General features: G+C 42.9%; 1 protein-coding gene across 2 annotated transcripts; it reads left to right on the plus strand.

Annotated features, from left to right (window-relative positions):
• The first annotated feature begins 383 nt into the window (after positions 1–383).
• On the plus strand, positions 384–20,350 carry acsl2 (acyl-CoA synthetase long chain family member 2). Of its 2 annotated transcripts, XM_012917391.2 has the most exons (21): positions 487–507; positions 12,071–12,134; positions 12,764–13,002; positions 13,096–13,210; positions 13,367–13,431; positions 13,537–13,638; positions 14,172–14,271; positions 15,629–15,807; positions 15,916–15,948; positions 16,140–16,191; positions 16,349–16,422; positions 16,724–16,801; positions 16,891–17,025; positions 17,704–17,838; positions 18,391–18,559; positions 18,646–18,734; positions 18,817–18,933; positions 19,004–19,147; positions 19,236–19,337; positions 19,422–19,493; positions 19,579–20,350. In XM_012917391.2, exons 3-21 carry the CDS (start codon positions 12,766–12,768, stop codon positions 19,717–19,719), a joined length of 2,139 nt encoding a protein of 712 aa, XP_012772845.2. In that variant the 5' UTR covers positions 487–507; positions 12,071–12,134; positions 12,764–12,765; the 3' UTR covers positions 19,720–20,350. The 2 variants fall into 2 exon arrangements, with proteins under 2 accessions (XP_004544374.2, XP_012772845.2); XM_004544317.4 differs by lacking the exon at positions 12,071–12,134 and having other exon boundaries at positions 384–507.
• The last annotated feature ends 71 nt before the right edge of the window (positions 20,351–20,421 follow it).

Below are 20,421 nucleotides of genomic sequence, written 5' to 3' on the forward strand. Positions count from 1 at the left end.
TGTTCTCAGTGGCAACATGACACAGGCAATAGCAACATATATCATATGTATATGTGTAATGGTGCAGTGTACAAAGATGATGAAATAACTATCTATATATACCCTGCTTTGGTTAAAAATAAAGTGAATCAACTAATTGATATATATATATATATATATATATATATATATATATATATTGAAATAACAATTATTTGTTATTTATTTAATTATACATATAATGTGTTTTTCATATTATAACGTCTTTTCCCCCAGTGTTTCTCATCCTCTCTTAGAATAGAATAGAATAGACTAGCCCTTATTATCATTGTACATGTACAACTGTTTTCCTTTCAAGTCAGTGTGTTTGTATACAGTGTTTGAGCGCAGTCCTTTATTTTGAAGATTTGGACCGGAAACACAGGTTAATTGCGTTTAGCTGGACTGGTGGGCAAATTTCTGTGGACCTGAGGCAGGATTAAGTGAGGCTCTCAGTCAACGACCGTTTGGAAACCTGCGTTCACTCTGGTAAGTCTCTGTCAGAGTCTCTTTCTTCGGTAGTTTGTATTCAGACGTCTCAGCTCGATAAAGAAGCACAAAGCTAAACTGAGCAGGCTTAGACTGTGAAAAAAGGAAAGAAACAAAGTTTGGCTGCAGCACGCCGAGTTCCCATGCTGCCGAGCTGATAGTTGCAGATTTTGGAGGAATGTGAACAGGAATCAACCTGTTAACTTGTGAAAAGTTTTACGCAAGCAAAGAAAGATTTCTTTGAAAGTGATTCGAGGCAGCAGGAAAAATGTGCATCTGGTAAAAACATTTTTCTTAAACTTTTGTGTACTCCGTTAAAAACAAGCAAAAATGAAACATTTATGTACGTAAATCAAGTTGCATTTAAATACTGAACACCTGTGTTTTTTTTTTTTTTGCATGGGTTAAATATTAATAACTGAATATAGCATATAAGCTGTGAGCTGATTAGGAGTTTGTTTGAATGTATTGTGGATGTGAGAACAAGATAATCTTCTCCCATAAAAATTCACCAGCAGTTTACTCTTAATGCATTCCCAACATAGTTCAGATACACAGGTTATGTGAAATGAAATGGTGACAAACCAGAAAAATAATAATAATCGATTGGCATGGCCTTTTGTCGACTGAAAATGAAACCAGGGCTGTTCTGAGTGATTCCTTCCACCCAGTAATGAAAAGCTTCTCCCAATCGGCGTGGTTTCTTTTTCATTCATAAGGGGGTCACTGAATGCTTTTGAGTACGCATGTGATTACAGTCACATGCTCTGACCTTTGCAAATCACTAGATCGCAACTGAAGTCAACACCCGTTGGACCCAGGTGTTGGTGTTCACCACCACTATTATCAAAACACCAGTTGAAGGAAAGTGTCCCTCAAGTACACTTTCAAATACTTAGAGAATCAGTGCCGAGGAGCATGGAGGTCCAACTCCTTAATAAGATGCTTTATGCTGTTTTTCTTCTTTAATTTTCATTTTATAGCTTACTTAAAGCACCAAATATATTATTGATACTCACTTGACAGTTTTTGGGGTTGGTGCGGCGGTTAGCACTAACAAGGTCTTGGTTTAAAGTCAACCCTCAGTCTTGCTCCAAACAGTCCAGACAGGTGTATGTCAGCTTACTTGGTTACTAAGTCACCTGTATGCGTGAACGGTTTTCTGTCTCTGAATTAGCCTTGCAGTAGATTGACAGTCTCTCCAGGGTGTGTCCTGCCCCCTGCCCTGTGACAGCCAGGAAAGACTCCAGTCCCATCTGCAGCCCAGAATTGGATAAGTGGAAGATGTTGGCATGTTATGTTTTGTGTTTAAATTAATTAACATATTTCCAGCATGATGGTAAAACAAAAACTGAAACTAAATCAACACATCATTCAGTCGCACACGTGGAACCCTTTCTCATTTATTGGGGGAAACATGGCACTGTTTATCTGTGCGTTTCAGTGGTGGTAGGATAATGTTCTAAAGACGTGCATGTTCTTTTTTTCCTGTACCATCAGTTAATGATTCCAGATGTTTTCAACATATTCCCCAAATCCAGTCTTACTGCCACAACTGTGATTTTTTTTTTTTTTTTTTTTTTTTTTAATTTATTTTTATTTTTTCCCCCCCTCACACTGAAAAATGTGAAGCTCCTCTAAGGAATATAAAAATAGTTTTTATAATTTTTCATCAATGGACTCAATGATCAGCACAACCTGAAAGCGACGTCCTGGTATATTAAGAGTGCTGTGATTTCCACAAAGCAAACATTATATCACATTTTACATCTGTTTACTATCAGAAGCCTATCCCAGCAGCACCCACTGGGTAAGAGGCAGGAAAGGTCATCTGCCTGTCAGAGAAACCTCTCAAATGCAATCGCATGAAAAAAAAAAATGACGCGCTTGCTAACTTTAGAGTCTAGATTGAAGTGGAACTCGCAGAAGGAAAAGTCAATTGTCGTTGAAGACACTGCTGTAATCAAGCACAGGTCACCTGTCAGAGATGAGGAAGCCTGAATGAGTCCGCAGGAAGTGCCATATTCTTTAGAACAAGAGCACTCAATAAAGACGCTGCTTACATTTGCATAAATCAATTTAGTACAGACACTTTTATTTTTTAAGTAGTTTCTTCGTCCTTGCATTCTGCATGCCACTTTACATGAACCTTTTTGCTTTATTTTATCTACATGATCTGTATTAAAAGGCCAGTGTTGGGGATAACGTGTATATATGTAGAGGGTTTGTTTTGCTGCTAAACTTGCCCAAACTTTACAGGTTATATGTGGAAAATGTAAGTGAGGTACAGAGAAAAGGGGGCTGCTGTGAATTTTGTCTGTGGTCCAAGTTGAGGATAATTACAGTTGGAGTGAGTTTCAGCCCTAATTGTAGGTTTTCTGCCATTTTTGTTGTGTAAAATCACAGCCGCTGTTCATTTCCACACGTTACATCTGCTTTTGTTTTAAATCATACTTCTAATACTTGCGTGTTGAGATATTCGGAGGCAACGTGTTTGGAGTTGTCCATATGGCCTCCTGCCATCTGTTTTGTGTGTATTTGACAGTTACAGTGTTGAATGTGTCACCTGACGTTTGTAGTCAACCATTAAGAATGAACAAATACACCGGCTCAGTCAGACGTGAGCTTTGACAGCATGTTGACGTTTGAACCTGGCGCTGCTTAGTTACCTGAAACCAGAAACGTCTGCAAAAGAATGCACAACTGTAGCTTTGTTTTCGAGAATCTCCGCTTGGGTTTAAGTGAATTCGAGACCCTGGGAGACTCCTGACCGCCTTGAGGAAAGTGGTGTTTTCTGCATCCCGGATGTGTGGTCTTTCTCGCTTCCTGCTACAAGAGAAACGTCATTGGGATCGAGCGTGCATGTGTCTGTGTTCTTCACGCTTTGTTTAGGAATCACAGCCAGAAAACACCCGTGCGTTTCATTCTTTCTCCCCCCCCCCCCCCCCCCCCCCCCCACCCCACGCTTGCCTCACGTGTCCATCTTGCAGTCCTCTCTCTTCGGGTCCCCTCCAACCAGAACTCTCTCCTCCCTGGGCACATGGAGCGTGTGCAGACTACACCGGTCTTCTGGTGCTGGCACAAAATGCTGTGGCCTGTCTCCCAGCTATAAAAACCTTCCCCCTCTTGCTTTGTGCCACCTCCTGTAGTTTTCTGGGTCAGGGGGGAGCATTCCCCAGCATTGCTCCCGTCACCACAGAAAAGTTCTTAAAGCTACTATACAGAGCTCTTTTTATATTCTGTGTGATGCACAGAGCCAAATCGTTATCCGATGTTTCATGTGACAACACGAACGAGGAAAGGAGACGGCAGCTTAAGCATCTCAAGCATTTCTGCCTGCTTGTCTAATGCAGAGGAAACTGTGCATGTGTGTTAAATAAGTCTTTGGCTGCTCTATAAAATCATTTACAGCCACCACAACCGATCTGAACAGCAGCAAATTCAATTCCACTCTTTCAAGCTCTTTGTTTATACTTGCGAGCTTTACTTAACTGTGCCGGTGATGTTGCCAAAATACATTCATGAATCCCGACAGCTTACGGCTGCTTCCTACAACACTGAAAGCATATTAAAAGCTTGTGATAAAGCCAGGTTTTGCAGTAGTTCACCTGAACTCTAAAAACCACTCTTCCCTACGCTTACATTTCCACCCTTTTGCCAAGAGTAAGACTTTTACTGTTGTTAACAAATAAATTGTACAGATAAAAGTTTTGCTGGGATTTTGTGGGGATGGTGCAGTGGAGGGACGGCACAGCAAGAAGATCCTGGGTCTGAAATTAGTCTGTCACCTTTCTCTGCGGACTTTCTGTGTTCTTCCTGTGTCAGCTTTAATGATGGATGATTACTTAGTTTTTTCCCACAGCCCACAATGCATGGCGTTAGGTTAACTGGTGATTATAAACTGGCTGTAGGTGTGAATCTGGGTGTCAATGTGTGTTAGTGGTGTGAGCAACCTGTCCAGGCTCTCCTGCGCAACATTGAATTGGATAAACAGAAGAAAATAGATGCATGTTATTTGGTTTTCTTGGTAAAACATGGACTTTGATTATTCAATTTTTATTTTATTTTTTTTTTAAACTTGTGATCCTCTTTATTACTTTTATTTCATCCCAGGACCCACATGTGTTACTGGAGTCAAAATTTATGCACAAATTTGACTTGCAAAGAAAGCACACCAGGAAATGCATCTACAAAAAAACTCCTGGAGGAAAAACGACACAATTTTCATCACAGAAGTTTAATTGAGGCTCAGTTGTGTTTGAGAGCATCTTGCTGAAGTCAGTGGGAAGCTCTTCCAGTTTCACTGTGTTCAGGGAAAAGCTTTTGGTCTTACATCACGTTGCTTCAAGCCCGATCGCCTCTCTGCAAGTTGTTTCTTTGTTGCTGCTGATTTAGAGACTCCAGTAGGGTGTCATCTGGAAACCTAATGTTACAGCTGCAGTGCAGCATAAAACACACTGCCCTGGAGAGTGCTGGTGCTCATTCTAGACCTGCAGTCGTGGCTGCATAGTCCAGATGTTTGTCTGGCCCAGCTCCGCAGTCAGGTGCTGTAGGATGTTGGAGGGCTGAGCTATATTAGGTGATAGCAGCAACAATGAAATGTTTTCAGACTGTGCAGGGCACGCTGCGCTGTCCCACGGCTCATGCAGACTTGGGTCCTATTGCAGTGTTCAGCCTCTGAAAATGTTACAAGTCAGTACAGGGTCTATTCTTCTTCTCTTCTTATCCTCTGATCTCAGCAGTGACATGAATCTTTAGCAGTGTCTGCTGTGGCTCCTAGATCTTTCAAGCTTACAATAATTCATAACCCCACCATGCCGTTTTAAATTTTTTATTTTTTTTTTTACCACCTGCCCGGGAACATTTTCCCATGACACCCCATTAGTTTGATGGCAGTTGAAATGTTTGACGGTTATAAAGGAACATTGACGAGGTTGTAATTATTGACTACATGCCAGATTTGACTCAAAACTGGTTTTTGGTTGTTTTTTTTGGGGGGGTTATGTCTGTAATTTCAACATGCTGCGTTCCACTCATGTGTTTGTCATACTTCTGTTAGTGAATAGCTCTTGGTTATGTCTCCACTTGTGAGCGAGAGTAAACATGCACGGACATGGCGACATGCCTGTCGTCTCCACTTGAACCTTTTTTTTTTGTGTGTGTTGCATTTTGGCATATACTCCACATACGGATGCCTTTACTTACACCAAATATAGTTTCGATCCGCTGTTACTGTTCAAACATCACAGCACTTACTGTATGAACTGTGTGCACGTCTGTCACGAGTGCCCTGCTGCGATAGCAGCTCTCCGAATGACAATGTAGCCAAAAGCGCACTCTCCCTGCAGGAACTGGCACAGAATGAAGGTGCGTTTGTTTTCCTTCAGTATATTTTCACATGTGTTTGCCATTCCTTTTGTCTCCTGTCTTCTTGGGAGTAAGAGCTGGAAGCACAATGGTTCTTGTCTGGGACTTGACAATAGCCATAATGAATGGGAGTGAGAGAGAAGGGAGGGCCAGGGAGAGAGAAAGACAGAAAGGGGCCACAGGAAGCTCTCTTCACACCACACTGTCATTTTTTTCTTTTTTTTGATGTCATGTTTCATAAAGCCCTTTGTTTTCAATTTATTTACCTAGTGAAAGGACTCGAGGGGCTCACCAGCTGCTCTGTGACTTCAGCAGGTGTAAAGAGGGAAGTGAACAGCTTTAGTTCACATAAATTGATGCTTAAAGCAGATTAGAAATCCTCCTGAGGACGAGTGTGGCATTGCTTTGCCCGTGCAGGCTAGGGAAGCGGCGCAGCATCAGCTCCGGTTAAACAGGAGGGAAGGGGAAGCTACCCTCTCCAATTGGGCACTGGGGGAGAAAATGGGTGAGAGGTTGAGGAGCGTTCAGGGAGGGGGGAGCAAATGTGGGAAAGGGGAGGTTTATTCAGAGAGGTGAATTCCTTGTGCGGTAGAAGATGAAGTGGTTTGCTTGAGGGGATGAAATTAGCAGTTTCAGGGAGAAGTCTGGTCTTGCACTTTGGTGTGTGTGTGTGTGTGTGTGTGTGTGTGTGTGTGTGTGTGTGTGTGTGTGTGTGTGTGTGTCATTTTCCCCTCCCCGTGTCTCCCTGATTCATTCAGTTCTGATATGAACAATGAAGTCTTTGGCAGAGAACCATTAGGGGTGGACCCAGCCGGTCCTCCCTCCTCACCCCATCTCGCCACCAGCCCCCGTTGCTACTGTACACACCCTGAGTCTCTCTTTCTCTCTGGCGAATGAAAGGGTGGCAGAACATGACTGAGAGTAACCTCGGTGCCTGTTTCTTTTAAGCCAATCGTTATTACTTCCTGGTGTCTCTCTACCCCCCCCCCCCCCCCCCCCCCACCCCCACCACTCTCTCTCCTGTATAGACCCAGAGTCTTTTCTTCTCTTCTCTCTCTCAGCTGTGCCAAACCTGTGGTCCGCTGTGGCTGGGCCTTTTAAACCGGGCTCTTCAGGCTGGATTATTGTGTTTCAGAAGTGGAATGATATATTTTTTTCTTTCTTTCGTATTTTCTTTTTTCTTTAGTATGTGGATAAACAGGGTGTAGGGGGACAGATATGTAAACATCCACTAGAGTTGTCAGGATACTAGACTTGATACTCACACCCAGGAAAAAAAACTCGATTTATTCAATTAATTTTTCCCTAAATAAATATTCAATATTAAGTATAAAGGTTAAGTGTAGAGATTTTATCCATTTTTAAAATTACTTAGATAATTTCATTACAAATTGTGAAGGTAATAAATACACACACACACACACACACACACACCTACACACACACACCTACACACCTACACACACACACACACACACACACACACACACACACACACACCTAAGTAACTGAATTATTGTAGAAGAAGAGCATTACGGAAAACTAATATGAGGAGTATAAATGATCTTTGGATAAAGTGTAATATTAGTTATGCTAAAACAAAGATATTGTGAAGCGGACTGAACCGATCACTGCCTGCGTTTTAAAATGACGTCACAGCTACCACAAAATATGAAACACATTTTACCAAATTATTGTAAAGGTAGTTTAAAGTTAAAATTTATCATCTTGTCCACATTTGCCTGCAGCCTCCAGAGATGGGCAGTAACGCGTTACTGTAATCTGATTACTCTTTTAAAGTAACGAGTAAAGTAAGGGATTACTATCGCAAAAACGGTAATTAGATTACTGTTACTTTCCTGTAGGAACGCTGCGTTACTAAAATCGTGATTTTATTTTTTTTGATTTTTTGATTTTTTTGTGAGAATGTCTCATGACAGTGACGTAAGCGAGTGCGACATTCGTGACAAAAGGTGTGTGTGTGTGTGTGTGTGTGTGTGTGTGCAGATCAACAATGGATTATATATCGAGTGGGGAGAGAGAATGACCGTGCAGCATTTAAAGCGTGGAAGTACTGACCTTACTTTGAGTTTGATTCCATAAAAACTGACAAAAACATTAGTGTCCGTTGTGCGTGGGAAGAAACCTTCTTTTTACAGTGGGACCCCCCCCCCCCCCCCCAAACAAGCACCGAGTGCGCAAAGAGGTAATGGGAAATTCACAGAGAAACTCACGGATTCTTCGGCACACCTGCACCAGGGCAAACCTCCACCTACCGTACTCCTGCTTTACAGGTGAAAATAGAGCAACAGGACCGCTAGTCTTTGACTTTATTTATTTTCTGCTGTATTTTAACTTGCATCTATTTGAAAGACTGAATGTAAACACAAAAAATATTTTATTTTATGTGCTGGAATGTGCAGAAAATAGGTTTAAATGTTAAGCTAATTTCTTGAAGTCAGAGAATGGTTCATATAAATTAATTTTTACTTGATGCATAAAGTTAAAAGATTAAAACTGATAAAACAAGTTTAAAAAAAAGACTTTTCCATTTGATTACATTTTGTATGATGGATTATGCAGAAAAAGTAGAATTGGGCTGAAAGATCTATCGCTTTATCACCTATTCAGGTTGTAAATTGTTTTTAAAAAGTAAGTAATTAATTACTTTTGAAAATAAGTAATCAGTAAAGTAACGGGATTACTGTTGGGGGGGAAGTAATTAGTTACTGATTACTTTTTTCAAGTAACTTGACCAACACTGGCAGCCTCTCTTGTACAGCGTTCCCACTGCATCCCTTTACCATGTCTTCTGTCTGATTCGGCTGCTCTGCTCTGGATTTCGCTCTGTATTTGCTCGGATTAGTTCTCCACACTGGACTCTGTTTGGTTCAGCTACCCTTCCCCCGCTGCTCTGCACAGCCAGAAACCCACCTGGTTGTCCATTTGTCCGTAATCTGCTCTGCTCAGTATTCAATCTGCAATTTGTTCAGCCTGCAACAATGATTCATATTTATCTAACTGCAGACTGCTAGCTGCTACGTTAATGATAACAGGTGGCTAATGGTAATTTCTAGTCATTTCTGATAGCGAAACAGCTAATGTTAACATTGTTGAAACAGTAGCTTTACCGACCTCTGAAATTCCTCCTAAAATGTTGTTCAGTGTTGCAAACCTGAACTGCTTCAGCGGTTAGTGAGAGGAGCTGTGTCTCTCGGTCTGACTGCACATGTGCTGTGAAGTTGTTTTAGCCACGGAGGGCAAAGTCGGCACGGTTTACATTGGTACTGTTGCAAATGAGAAGGATGCATCTGCAGTTAAATAACTTGTAGGTAAATGAATGTATTCATTCCTTGTATTGCATTCTTCCCATATAAAGCATAGGGACGCAGAGCTAGATCTGGCTTTTGTTTTTACTAGAGGTGGGAATCCCTAAACACCCCATGATATGATACTGTCTCAAAATGGACGATAAGATATTGTTGAAATTTTAAAGATTTTGCTATATGCATTGCAATAACATAAACCTAGCACAAAAATTAAGGAAATTTGTGTTTTCGTAATTTCTTTGTTGTAACCATGCTCCTTTACAATAAATCCTATACCCTTGGAAAGCCTGTTTATTTCCCTGAAATGGTGCCACGTTTGTAAGGAAAATGTGTTTGGGGGTTGAGCAGCAGAGTTGACTATGTGGTTTGCGCCCATGAAAATTTGCTAAATCTTCTTTGCCAAACGGCTTATTGTCCTATTCAGGCTTGTTTGATGCCTTCTTATTTGATTGGATGATGAAAGTCTGAAGAGCATGTAGAAGACTCATACACACTCAGAATAACCTGGCACCACTACCTCATGCTGGTCACCAGCTTGGTCACATACTCATGTGGGACAGCATCCTATTCTTAAACCAGTGTTTGTCACAAGTTAGCCAGTGTGATTGTGTTGGTCAGTCTGGCACGAACAGCGGACCCACGCTGATCCCAAATGTGTTCAGTGGGGTTGAGATCAGGACTGCAGGCAGCCCTTCCAAATTCTGGAGGTAGTCTCTGATAAACCATCTTAGAAGATGTCGTTATCATCTTGTCAGGTTGGACAAAGAGTGTGGAGATATGGGAATGCCACTAGTTGCAGAATCTCATCCTCATTTCTCTGCATTGAGATTGCCTCCAATGATGATAAGCCTTGCTTAGTTTTTTTTCCCAAGTGAGGCAGATGCCACCCCACACCATCACACTGCCTCCACCAAAAGCTGTTACGGTATCGGTGCAGCAATCGGAATAGTGTTCTCTGTGTCATATCCGCACTTTGGACCTATGATCCGTATGGCATAGGCAGAATCTGGACTCATCACTGAACAGAACGTTCCTCCACATGTTGCCGTCACCAGCGCAAACTGGCCTGATGGTGAGGGGCTGTCATGGCAGGCCTTCTGGCAGCCCTATGAGACCAGAGATTGTCTGTGTGCAGTTTGTTCCAGATTGTGTGGGTAGTGAGCCGTCGGCCATATTGTCCTGCAAACCTCGACTGCAAATCTGTAGAAGACTGCCCTCAGTTCCTAAGTGCTGACAGGGTGAGGAAACGCTCTTGTTGTGTCATCTTCTCTTAGGACGCCCACTTCCTAGCCTGAATCTGACATCCCTTATATGGAACTTGGCCTTCAATTTGGAGATGGTGCTAGGGCTCACGCCAAATAATGCAGTTTAAGATATAAAAAGGAACTGTGTTTAGAAAACATTGTAACTTTTATAAATCCCCCATAAAACTAACCACACATATGAGCACTATTTAGGGATTGGACTCATGTGCTATTTCCCGTTTAGTGAATCTGGCCCCAAAACTGGTCGTGAGCGTACAACAACTTCAAGCTCTAGACAACTATTTATCCACCACGAGTTGCAATCAATCACAAATGTGATGAATTTCAGTACAGTCCCCAGGTAGCCACTGAGGTTTTTGTAGATGTTGGAGGCTGCTGTCCTATTTTTACTTGTCACTCAGCTATTAGTTTGCTCTGAATTACGAGATGGTGTTCTCGAGCTAAGTGCGTCCAGTGTGCATCAGATTGGCCCACAGACTTGTAGTAGTCTGAGTATTTTATAAAATATCGATACAATATTGCCTCGCAAAATATTGCAATACTATGCAATATTGATGGGGTATTTTTCTACCTCTAGTTTGAACAGATAAACGGATAAAGTTCAAAGTCCAGGTCAATACAGAAAATTCCTGTTATTGCATCTACATTCGCAAAAATTAGTCAGCATAGATAAAGATGTGCTTACAGTTCTCCATCACACCAAGAGCTTCAGAAGCATGACTAGTCTCACATGCAACTGGCACGTCTTGTCAGTGCACCACCTGAAGATTTTTCCACTTTTGCTGGGCTGTAATTGCACCACAAATGAGCTGTATAAATTCAGAGTGCAGCAGGCTTTTAAAGAGGGCCATTTTTGAATTCATCTGCAGTGCTGCTGCACATCGCCATCATCACACTGATCATTCTTGATGATGTGACCCAAATCTCTTATTAAATCCAGCACGCTGTTTGCCAAATGGAGTGAAGGGAAAATGTTTGCCTCTTTCTTGGTTAAAATGATTTTGAAAGCCCTGAAAAGTCTACGGGGACACGTGGAGTTTAGCACAAAGTGCCACCCGACCATGAACTGAGCCTCCAACCACGTTGGTTTTACAATCATAAGAATGTATTTAGAATTAAAGCATTAAAGTAAATAAAAGGGAATAATAAGGAAGGAAGCAAACTGACCTCAGGGTGTTCAAGGACAAAAACAATAAAACAAACCCCCCCCACTCTTGATAGAAAGCAAGAAATACCCCACTAAGCTCTAAGTTGGAATGAAAGTACAACACCTAAGCTCCCTGGCTGGCCACAAAACAGGAGAAAATGTGCATAAATTGCAGAAAGCCCTTAAAAAGCTTCCACTAACATGCAAAGACACAAAGGCCCCACGAGTTTGCCTCTTTCAGCTCCCAAGATCACTGTAGTGCTGTGTTTTTTTTGGTGTTTTTTTGTGCTTAATCCAGCAACCACACATCTCAGGGCTCACCAGCCAAACAGCATGGAGGTCTTGCTGCTGGAGCGACATGTGTAGTTTCACAAATGAGCAGAATAGAATAGAATAGCCTTTTATTGTCATTTCACATGTAAAACGAAATCGTGGATGATCAGCGTGTTGTTCAGGTGTGGAAGACCTGGAGCAGAGGGTGAGGGAGAGAGCAGCTCTCGTTCTGGAAGAGGCCAAAAGGTCAGTGAACATGGCGGCGATCATGACTATTATCTTTTTTTCGTTTTCTTTTTTTAGAGGTGAATTCAGTCTCATACTGCACTGTAAAAAAGAGCACACTCTGAGCAGACACTGGAAGCCAGGTAATCTTTGGAGCCATAAATCAAACAAATTGGGAAAAAATCTGGTCTGTGAGGAAGAAAATGAGGTGCTAACTTTGGCCTTGGGATTTTTAAATTCCTTTTTTTTTTTTTTTTTTTTTTTTTAAATTGTTTTTGCAGCTTTATGTAAACAGATTAATCATTAGTAAAAAAAATAATCCCCAGCTCCCAAACAAGGTAGACATTTCTTTTAGTGCTAAACTTCACCGCAACACAGATTAATAAATAAATAAATATATAAATAAAAGTCGTGCAAAGACAACAAAGCTCTGCATCAAATTCATCAGATACACATCAAGTTTAAAAAGAGAAAAAAAGAAGCAGAATGCACACAGAAAACAATAAAAAAACCCTTCAGTGTTAGTCTGCTACTCTATATGCTTGTTGTTGTTTTAAAGTAGCAGCAGAGTTAACATCTGTCCCTATGCACCATGTAATTTTCTTCCTTTTGACTGCTTATTTTCCCTTTTCTACATCCTGTCTCCTCAGCTATGCATTTCCAGGAGTGGCTGCGGTCGCTTCGCTCCAGCACAGGACTTAAAGGCTCCGAATCGGAGGACTTGTGGAGTCTTCTGCCGTCTCTGCCTCTCTCCTCCTCCTTCTCCCTGTTGCCCTCCTCTGTGCTCGGTTTAGGAGCCTTGGCCTCCATCACAGCGTACTGGCTGGTGACCCGTCCTCGACCCATGCGCCCTCCCTGCGATCTTAAAGCCCAGTCTGTGGCCGTTAACGTGAGTGAGGGACGGCTGTTGCTGGCTTAGGCGTGTGTTAGCGTGCTCTGCATTGCTGCAGGGCTGTCGGTGACAGGGTGGTGTTTATTGCAGGGAGATCCCAGCTGCAGGCGATCGGCGATCCTCAAAGATGACACTCTGCTGGAGTTTTACTATGACGACACCAGGACAGCCTATGACATGTTCCAGAGGGGCCTGATGATCTCAGGTGATGCGCACATTCACACACACTTCATTAAACACTCTCCTCTTGATGGAGAAGTCGGTATGGAACCGGACAGAGTAGAGGAAAACTGGAAAGTGGATTGATAGCAGAACTATCAGCAGACTTTCTGAGCTGACAGAGCGGTGTTGTGTCCTTCAGGAAGTGGCCCGTGTCTTGGCTTCAGGAAGCCGGGTCAGCCCTACGAGTGGATCTCCTACGCTGAGGTCTGGCATATCGTTACTTCTGTGATTCCTCCCAGTTATCTCAGCACTTCCATGTAATGTGTTTGATCTTTACTGTTTGTTCACTGAGAGCCTCTAATCCTTCAGGTGGCTGAGCAGGCGCAGGTGCTCGGCTCTGGCCTGTTGGCTAAAGGTTGCCAGCCGAATCCGGAGCAGTTTGTTGGGATCTATGCACAAAACAGGCCAGAGGTATGGACCTCCCACTGCTCTGTGGTGTGACAGCTCATCCCACTCTAGTTTGGCTGCCTTTGATCTTAAAAATTTATTAAATAACTCTCATCTCAGCGGAGGTTTTGTGGATGATGATGATTCTACCCTCGGAGCTCAGCATGCCCTTTTAAACACATTTTGAAAATTGAATTTATGATTTCCTTTTTCTTCTTTTTTTTCTTTTTTAATCCATCTATTGTGAAATTGTGTTTGGCTTTATTTATATTGCCAGCACAGTGCTAGTGGTGAATGTGCGTCTCCAGGGCAGCTAATATTGAAGAGTGTCTCATTTTATTTTAATACACTTGTCGGACTGGGCAATTATTGCCGTAGTAAAAGACAATTTTCTGCTCTATTAGAGCCCCTAACCCTCTCATTTGACCGATCTACACCTTGAGTGTTGTTTATGTTGTATATGGGTTTATAAATATGAAACGCACCAGTCCCCAAGTCATTCCCAGGTAATGACTTCAGTGTAACAGTGCTGCTTTGTCTCCCTCTGCTGGTTAAAGTGGATCATCTCAGAGCTGGCCTGCTACACCTACTCCATGGCAGTGGTGCCTCTCTATGACACACTGGGACTGGAGGCGATGGTGCATATCCTCAACCTTGGTGAGAAAAGCTTCACATTAAAATACGAAAATGAAAACGTTTCACATGGTGTCAAAGGTGAAGCCTTCATCACATCAGACATACAAACTGCATATGGATATTTTGCCCTTTGAATAAAGAAAATATTGGAGAAGGAAGAAGATCATCGTGTACAGAATATGCTATAAATATCAGAAGTACTACAGGCATAAAAATACCCTTTACTAATAAAAGTCCTGCATTAATCATTGTCACTGTTATTACTGAAAAACTGCATAATTCTACCTCTTATAGGCTTTTAACTAGATTTGAACTCTCAAAGAAGAACTTCCCGAACATTTACAAAATGCTGACACAGTAGATCCTGTTGTTTCGCTTTTTTTTTCCCCCCCTCCTATGTAAATAACTAATAACCAACTAATAACTAAATTAAGCATTTCTATCTAAATGCATAGAAAATATTTCTTCCAGCAGAAGACTGGTACACTGTGGTCACTACAATACTAAGTCTGTGGGTGGATCGTAAAATTCTGAACCTACAACCTAAATGTAGCAGCAGAAACTGAGACTCTTCAGATTAGGCAGTGTTTTTTTTCTGATCTTATTTATCAAAGTTTGGTGAGCTCATGGAAACTGCAGCCCTAGTTTTCCTGCTATTGGCTGACAGGAGTAAAATGCAGTGTGGCCTGTTTTAAAGTGGGCTGTGTGAACGTGCAGCACAGCGTGTTCAGAGCATCTCTTCTACATACGTCGGTTGAAATAGGTGGTTATCGGAGTTGCTCCTGGTTTCCTGTCGGCTCAAAGCAGTCTTGCCTCTCACATCAACATTTTCACCCAGAGAACCACTGCTCGCTGGATATTTTCCACTTTTCCAGACCATTTTCTGTAAACCTTAGAGATGTTTGTGTGGGAAAACTCCAGCAGATCAACACTCAGACCAGCCCATCTGGCACCAGCATCCATGCTGCAAAGTCCTTAATGTCTACGTGGCTACAAACACTGAGCTGCTGCCATAGATGCTTGTGTAAATGAGCAGGTGTACCTTATAAAGTGGCTGAGTGTGTATAAAGATTAAACAAAGCTAGGCTACACCTGATCACTTGAAGTAAAAGTAAACCCGCCTGCTCAGTTTTTGCTGTTCCTGAGCAGCAGTATATGCGTGCGAGTTCAAAGAGGTTTGATTTGTTCTGACAGGAGAAATATTTGAATGTGAAAAATGCGATCATCCTGGCTTCATTAGTTCAAAGTGAGACTGTGTTCGGTAGTCCTTTTGAGACGGGCAGAAGAGCCGAGTGGAAAAACCCCACAGATTTCACACTTTGATGAGAACATTTCTTCACAAACTTTCTGTGTAAGTGTGTGCTCGGTGCTTTTTTAGCGGAGATCTCTGTGGTGATCTGTGACCGGGAGGAGAAGGCGGCATCTCTGCTAGAGAACAAGGAGAACGGCACGACTCCGAAGCTGTCCTGCCTCGTTCTCTTTAACGACTTCAGCCAGGCCTTTGTGGAGAGGGCGAAGAGCTGTGAGGTGGAGGTTTTAAAGCTGGAGCAGCTCATGGTGAGTTGGGGTGGGGGGCGTAGCCATTTAAATGTAGCCCCTTTTAATCGACTCATCGTTGCTGATGTGCAAATTGATACGAGCAACTCCTCTTTGTCCACATCTTAGGACATCGGTAGGAGGAACCTCAAAGATCCTGTGGTGAGTTTGTCATCTCTCAGAGCTGCTCACGTAAAAGGCTGATCTCCCCCTTCCTAAACACTGGCATGACAGCTCTATCGTCGCTCCTGTCCAATAGGATATCATTAACACTCACTCATAAGCAGGGGTTTAAATTAAGAGCGGAGGAAGTCCGTTGTCATGTTCTCATATTTTATTGCTGCCCTCTGTAGCCGCCCCAGCCTCAGGATCTGGCCGTGGTTTGCTTCACCAGTGGAACCACAGGTACCGTCTGATCTCATAAGCCTCTCCGTAATTATCCTTCACTCACATCATTAGAGAAATGCCCTTCAGTGCCCACTAACAACCACTCTTTATGGCACTGCTGCAGTTTCCTTTGCTGCGCAGGGGCACTGCAATAATGTTTTGTTTATTTACCCAGGGAAGCCCAAGGGAGCCATGATCACCCACGGCAACATCGCCTCCAACACTTCCTCTGTCATTAAGATCCTGGAGGTCTGTCTACACTTCCACCTCGTTGTCTAATTGAGAACAGCCTCACAGCTACCGTCGCTTCCCATTTGCTTGTGTCTGCATGTCTCCAAACTGTCCCCCTCCCCGCTGTGTCTAATGGTATGATTAATTGGGTGTTTGATTGCTCCTGTCGCTGCGAGGTACTTTAACTAATTGCCCCTGTATAAAGATTCTGCCATACAACATGTTTGATTGCCTGCGAGGCTTCGCCGTATGCCGCTGCCTCAACCTAATCTGTCCCCTGTGCTTTTTTTGCTCATTTCATTTCTCGTTTTTCTCTCAGGGCTCGTTTGAGATCCAGCAAGACGACGTGTCGATCTCTTACCTGCCGCTTGCCCACATGTTTGAGAGAATGATTCAGGTAGTTGATCCTCTTCTCACATGCTTTTCTGTCTTTCTTTCCTACTTTTTTTGTGTATGAACCCTAAATTAAATCCGTTTCTATTGCAGGTCTCTATGTTCTGCTACGGGGCCCGAGTAGGATTTTACCAGGGGGACATTTCTCTTCTTATGGATGACATTAAAACTCTGAAGCCTACCTTCTTTCCCGTCGTGCCTCGTTTACTCAATCGCATCTATGACAAGGTCAGCAAACGCATTACCCGCTCCTCATTTTCTTTTACAAGGTGCAAAGTGCAGCAGATCCACCCGTTAGTAAAAATCATGCACCAGTATAGCTCACTGGCATCAGCAGGCAGCCCGGGTGCCGTAAGGCCATTGCATGGGCCTGGGTTTAATCCGTCATGAGGCTATTTTCTGCCTGCCTTCCCACTGTCCTCTCGCCACTGTTGTATTGCAATAAAACTGAAAAGCAAAAAACCCCATAAAATAGACTGATTTAAATCTAGATTGATCTTCCTTTTAAGGTAACGTTCTCGTGCACGTCCTCCAGTGTGACTTGTTCTTTTTTAGATCACGCCTTGGTGTGGTTAGAAGTCCCGTTAAACCCACAACACTTGCGTGCTCAGTGATGTCAGCACATACCTCAAATTTGCACAGAGAATTCACCTCAGTTCTGTTTTATTTATATAGCACAATAGATGTCACGTCAAAGCCCTTTTTAGTTTAAGGCAAAGGCCCTACGACAGAAATACTAAGACTGAGCACTTTGCATATGTAACAAGGGGAAAACGCTCCGAACAGGACTTCTGCTGACTTATCTAAAAATAGCCAATCCAATATTTTTTACCTTGGATTAAGAAGGCGGCCATAATCCTGGGTGTGTTTCTGTTTTTTGTACATTCTTGCCAATTTTTTACATAGATCCTGGGTTCGGTGACCTCACCGTTTCGAAGAGCTCTGCTCAACTACGCTGTGAAAAGAAAGCAGGCGGAGCTCAGCAGCGGGGTTGTACGTAACAACAGCCTGTGGGACAAACTGGTGTTCAACAAGATCCAGGTCAGTGGCTCACAGTGTGGATCATATACTGTCTCAGCCTGTTGCTGCTGTTTACATTCATATGTAGGTTACTCATCCATATGCTTGGCTCTGCAGTGGCCTCCTCTGAAATCAGCCCACAGAACATCTTTTCTTCTCTAAACTTCACTATTAAGTGCCATATTTTCTGAAAATCCCTGACTTTGCAGTTGTCCTCGTCTGTGTTTTGTAGCACTTAACACGGTGGTACATGTAGACAAGCAGCCCTGCAAATAATCAACAAATTTGTATCCAAACTTTACAAGAGAGGCACAACTATTCCAGCAATTGGTGCCAAAATCACCCGGAGCATATTGGCCCTGTGGGAGTGTATTGGAGAAGCACGCGTGCAGGCAAACAAGGACTGAAAGATTTTGGCTTGGTGTGATCAATACAGATGGGAAAATATGACCAAGGTTGAATATGATTTAAAATGGGAATGAGCTCGCATCCACAATATGATTGTGTTTGAACTGCTTTGCATAAATGCTTCACCGTAGGAACTCTTATTTTTTATTTATTTATTTTTTTCAGGAGAGTTTAGGGGGTAATCTGAGGTTTGCATTGACCGCTTCGGCACCGATCTCCCCAGCAGTGCTGTCCTTCCTCAGAGCCACTCTGGGGTGTCTGATATTTGAGGGTTACGGACAGACTGAGTGCACAGCGGGCTGCACGTTCTCTATGCCAGGGGACTGTAGCACAGGTAGGAAACGCTCTTCTACTGTCAGGTGTTCAGGATGGATGCTGTTGTGGTTTCTCCTGTTAACAGCAGGGGTATGTTTGTGTCAGGTCATGTTGGTGCTCCTTTGCCCTGCGCCATGGTGAAGGTGGTGGACATCCCAGAGATGAATTACTATGCCGAGAACGGAGCGGGAGAGGTCAGCCACGCAAAGATATGAACACACTTTTACCTATCAGCGGATGCTGTGTGGTGACTTCTCAATGCTTTGTCCCGTTAAGATTTGTATTCGCGGCCCCAGCGTGTTCAGAGGCTACCTGAGGGATCCAGAGAAGACGGCTGAAGCCCTGGACAGAGACGGCTGGCTGCACAGCGGGGACGTGGGCCAGTGGCTTCCAGTAAGATTAGACACACTAACTAGCCTGTATGAGTCAAGTGAGTTTGTGTTACCACACTTGTTTTTGTCAGAATGGGACCCTGTGCATCATTGATAGAAAAAAGCACATCTTCAAGCTGGCACAAGGAGAATACATCGCTCCGGAGAAGATAGAAAACGTCTACATGCGTTGTGTCCCTGTACTCCAGGTGTTTGTGCATGGAGACAGTTTACAGGTACGGCACATTTTAGCTTTCTTATCCAAAGCGAAGTGTTCTCAGAGGCACGGTTCGATGTTTCATTTTGTCTTGCATTTCTTATCAGTCTTATTTAATAGGGATAGTTGTCCCTGACCCAGAGGTGTTTGTTGACTGGGCCAAGGATCGGGGATTTGTGGGGTCCTACGAGGAGCTGTGCCAAAATCCTGTATGCCTAATTCTGGAATATAACTTTCATCTGATTAAAGTCCTCACAGCAGGATTAAATGGAAACTGGTTCTGTCTTCAACAGGATGTTAAGAAGGCAGTTTTAGAGGACATGAACGCCGTGGGGAGGGAAGCACGGCTGAATTCGTTTGAACAAGTGAGCAAACTCATCGAGGTTCAAACGCACAAGTTACAAAGTGGCTGAACTTAACTGATTTCGATGCTTCACCTTTCTGTCTCAGGTGAAGGACCTTTACCTGCATCCAGAGATGTTTAGTGTCGCCAACGGCCTTCTCACGCCCACCCTGAAAAGCAGGCGCGCAGACATCCGCAGACACTTTCAGGAACAGATTTCAAGCATGTACAGCAAGAAGGCATACTAACTCGACTCAGTAACTCGCAGACGCGACACCTGTGGGTCAGGGGTGTCCAACAAAAGAACAAAAACGGGACCTGGGAGTGAATATCCTGCAGTGCCTCATCTCAAACCCTACATTTCGTTATATCTGGAATATTATTTTGTTTTCCAGAAATTTGTCATCCACCTGTGACCACATCTCACTCTTAATTCCAAACAAGGAAATTAAGTGAGTGGATCCATATTTGCCTTCCAGTCATTGTCACTAATGAGATTTTACATGGACATTATCATTGTTTAGTTGCATAGAGGAGAAGCACGGACGATATTAGGAAGAACTGATATTAACGCTGATCCTTTTATTTACACTGCACTGTTGCTTTCCCAAGCAAAGATTTTGAAAGGGACTCTATGTGCACTTATGGCATTGGTCCTCCTAGACGTTGCATTAACTGTAGGTTTGTATTTTATGGTTGTTGGGTCTTTGCATCACTGTCACATAAGCTTCTGATGAATATGTTTCATCTTAGTGACTACTTCAAACCACTGACTTCACCTCAAGTTAAACAATTAATATGAATGAGCGGTGAATGGGGGGGGAAAATGATTTGTAAACAGGAATTTACTAATGCCAGTAAATAAAGATTAGTAATTGACGTGTTTGCATCATTCAGTTCATAAAAACTCAGGCATGTGCAGAAGCACACGCACACAAACTCATGAAGAC

This window comes from Maylandia zebra, linkage group LG12 (assembly GCF_041146795.1).
Source record: "Maylandia zebra isolate NMK-2024a linkage group LG12, Mzebra_GT3a, whole genome shotgun sequence".
NCBI classification, from domain to species: domain Eukaryota; kingdom Metazoa; phylum Chordata; class Actinopteri; order Cichliformes; family Cichlidae; genus Maylandia; species Maylandia zebra.

What these genes read in the sequence shown, in the direction of transcription:
- acsl2 (XM_004544317.4), top strand. Translation starts at nt 12,766, where the DNA reads ATGCATTTCCAGGAGTGGCTGCGGTCGCTTCGCTCCAGCACAGGACTT. An exon ending in TGGTGTTCAACAAGATCCAG is followed by an intron (nt 17,839 to 18,390) that starts GTCAGTGGCTCA and finishes TATTTTTTTCAG; the next exon opens with GAGAGTTTAGGGGGTAATCT. An exon ending in TGCATGGAGACAGTTTACAG is followed by an intron (nt 19,148 to 19,235) that starts GTACGGCACATT and finishes ATTTCTTATCAG; the next exon opens with TCTTATTTAATAGGGATAGT.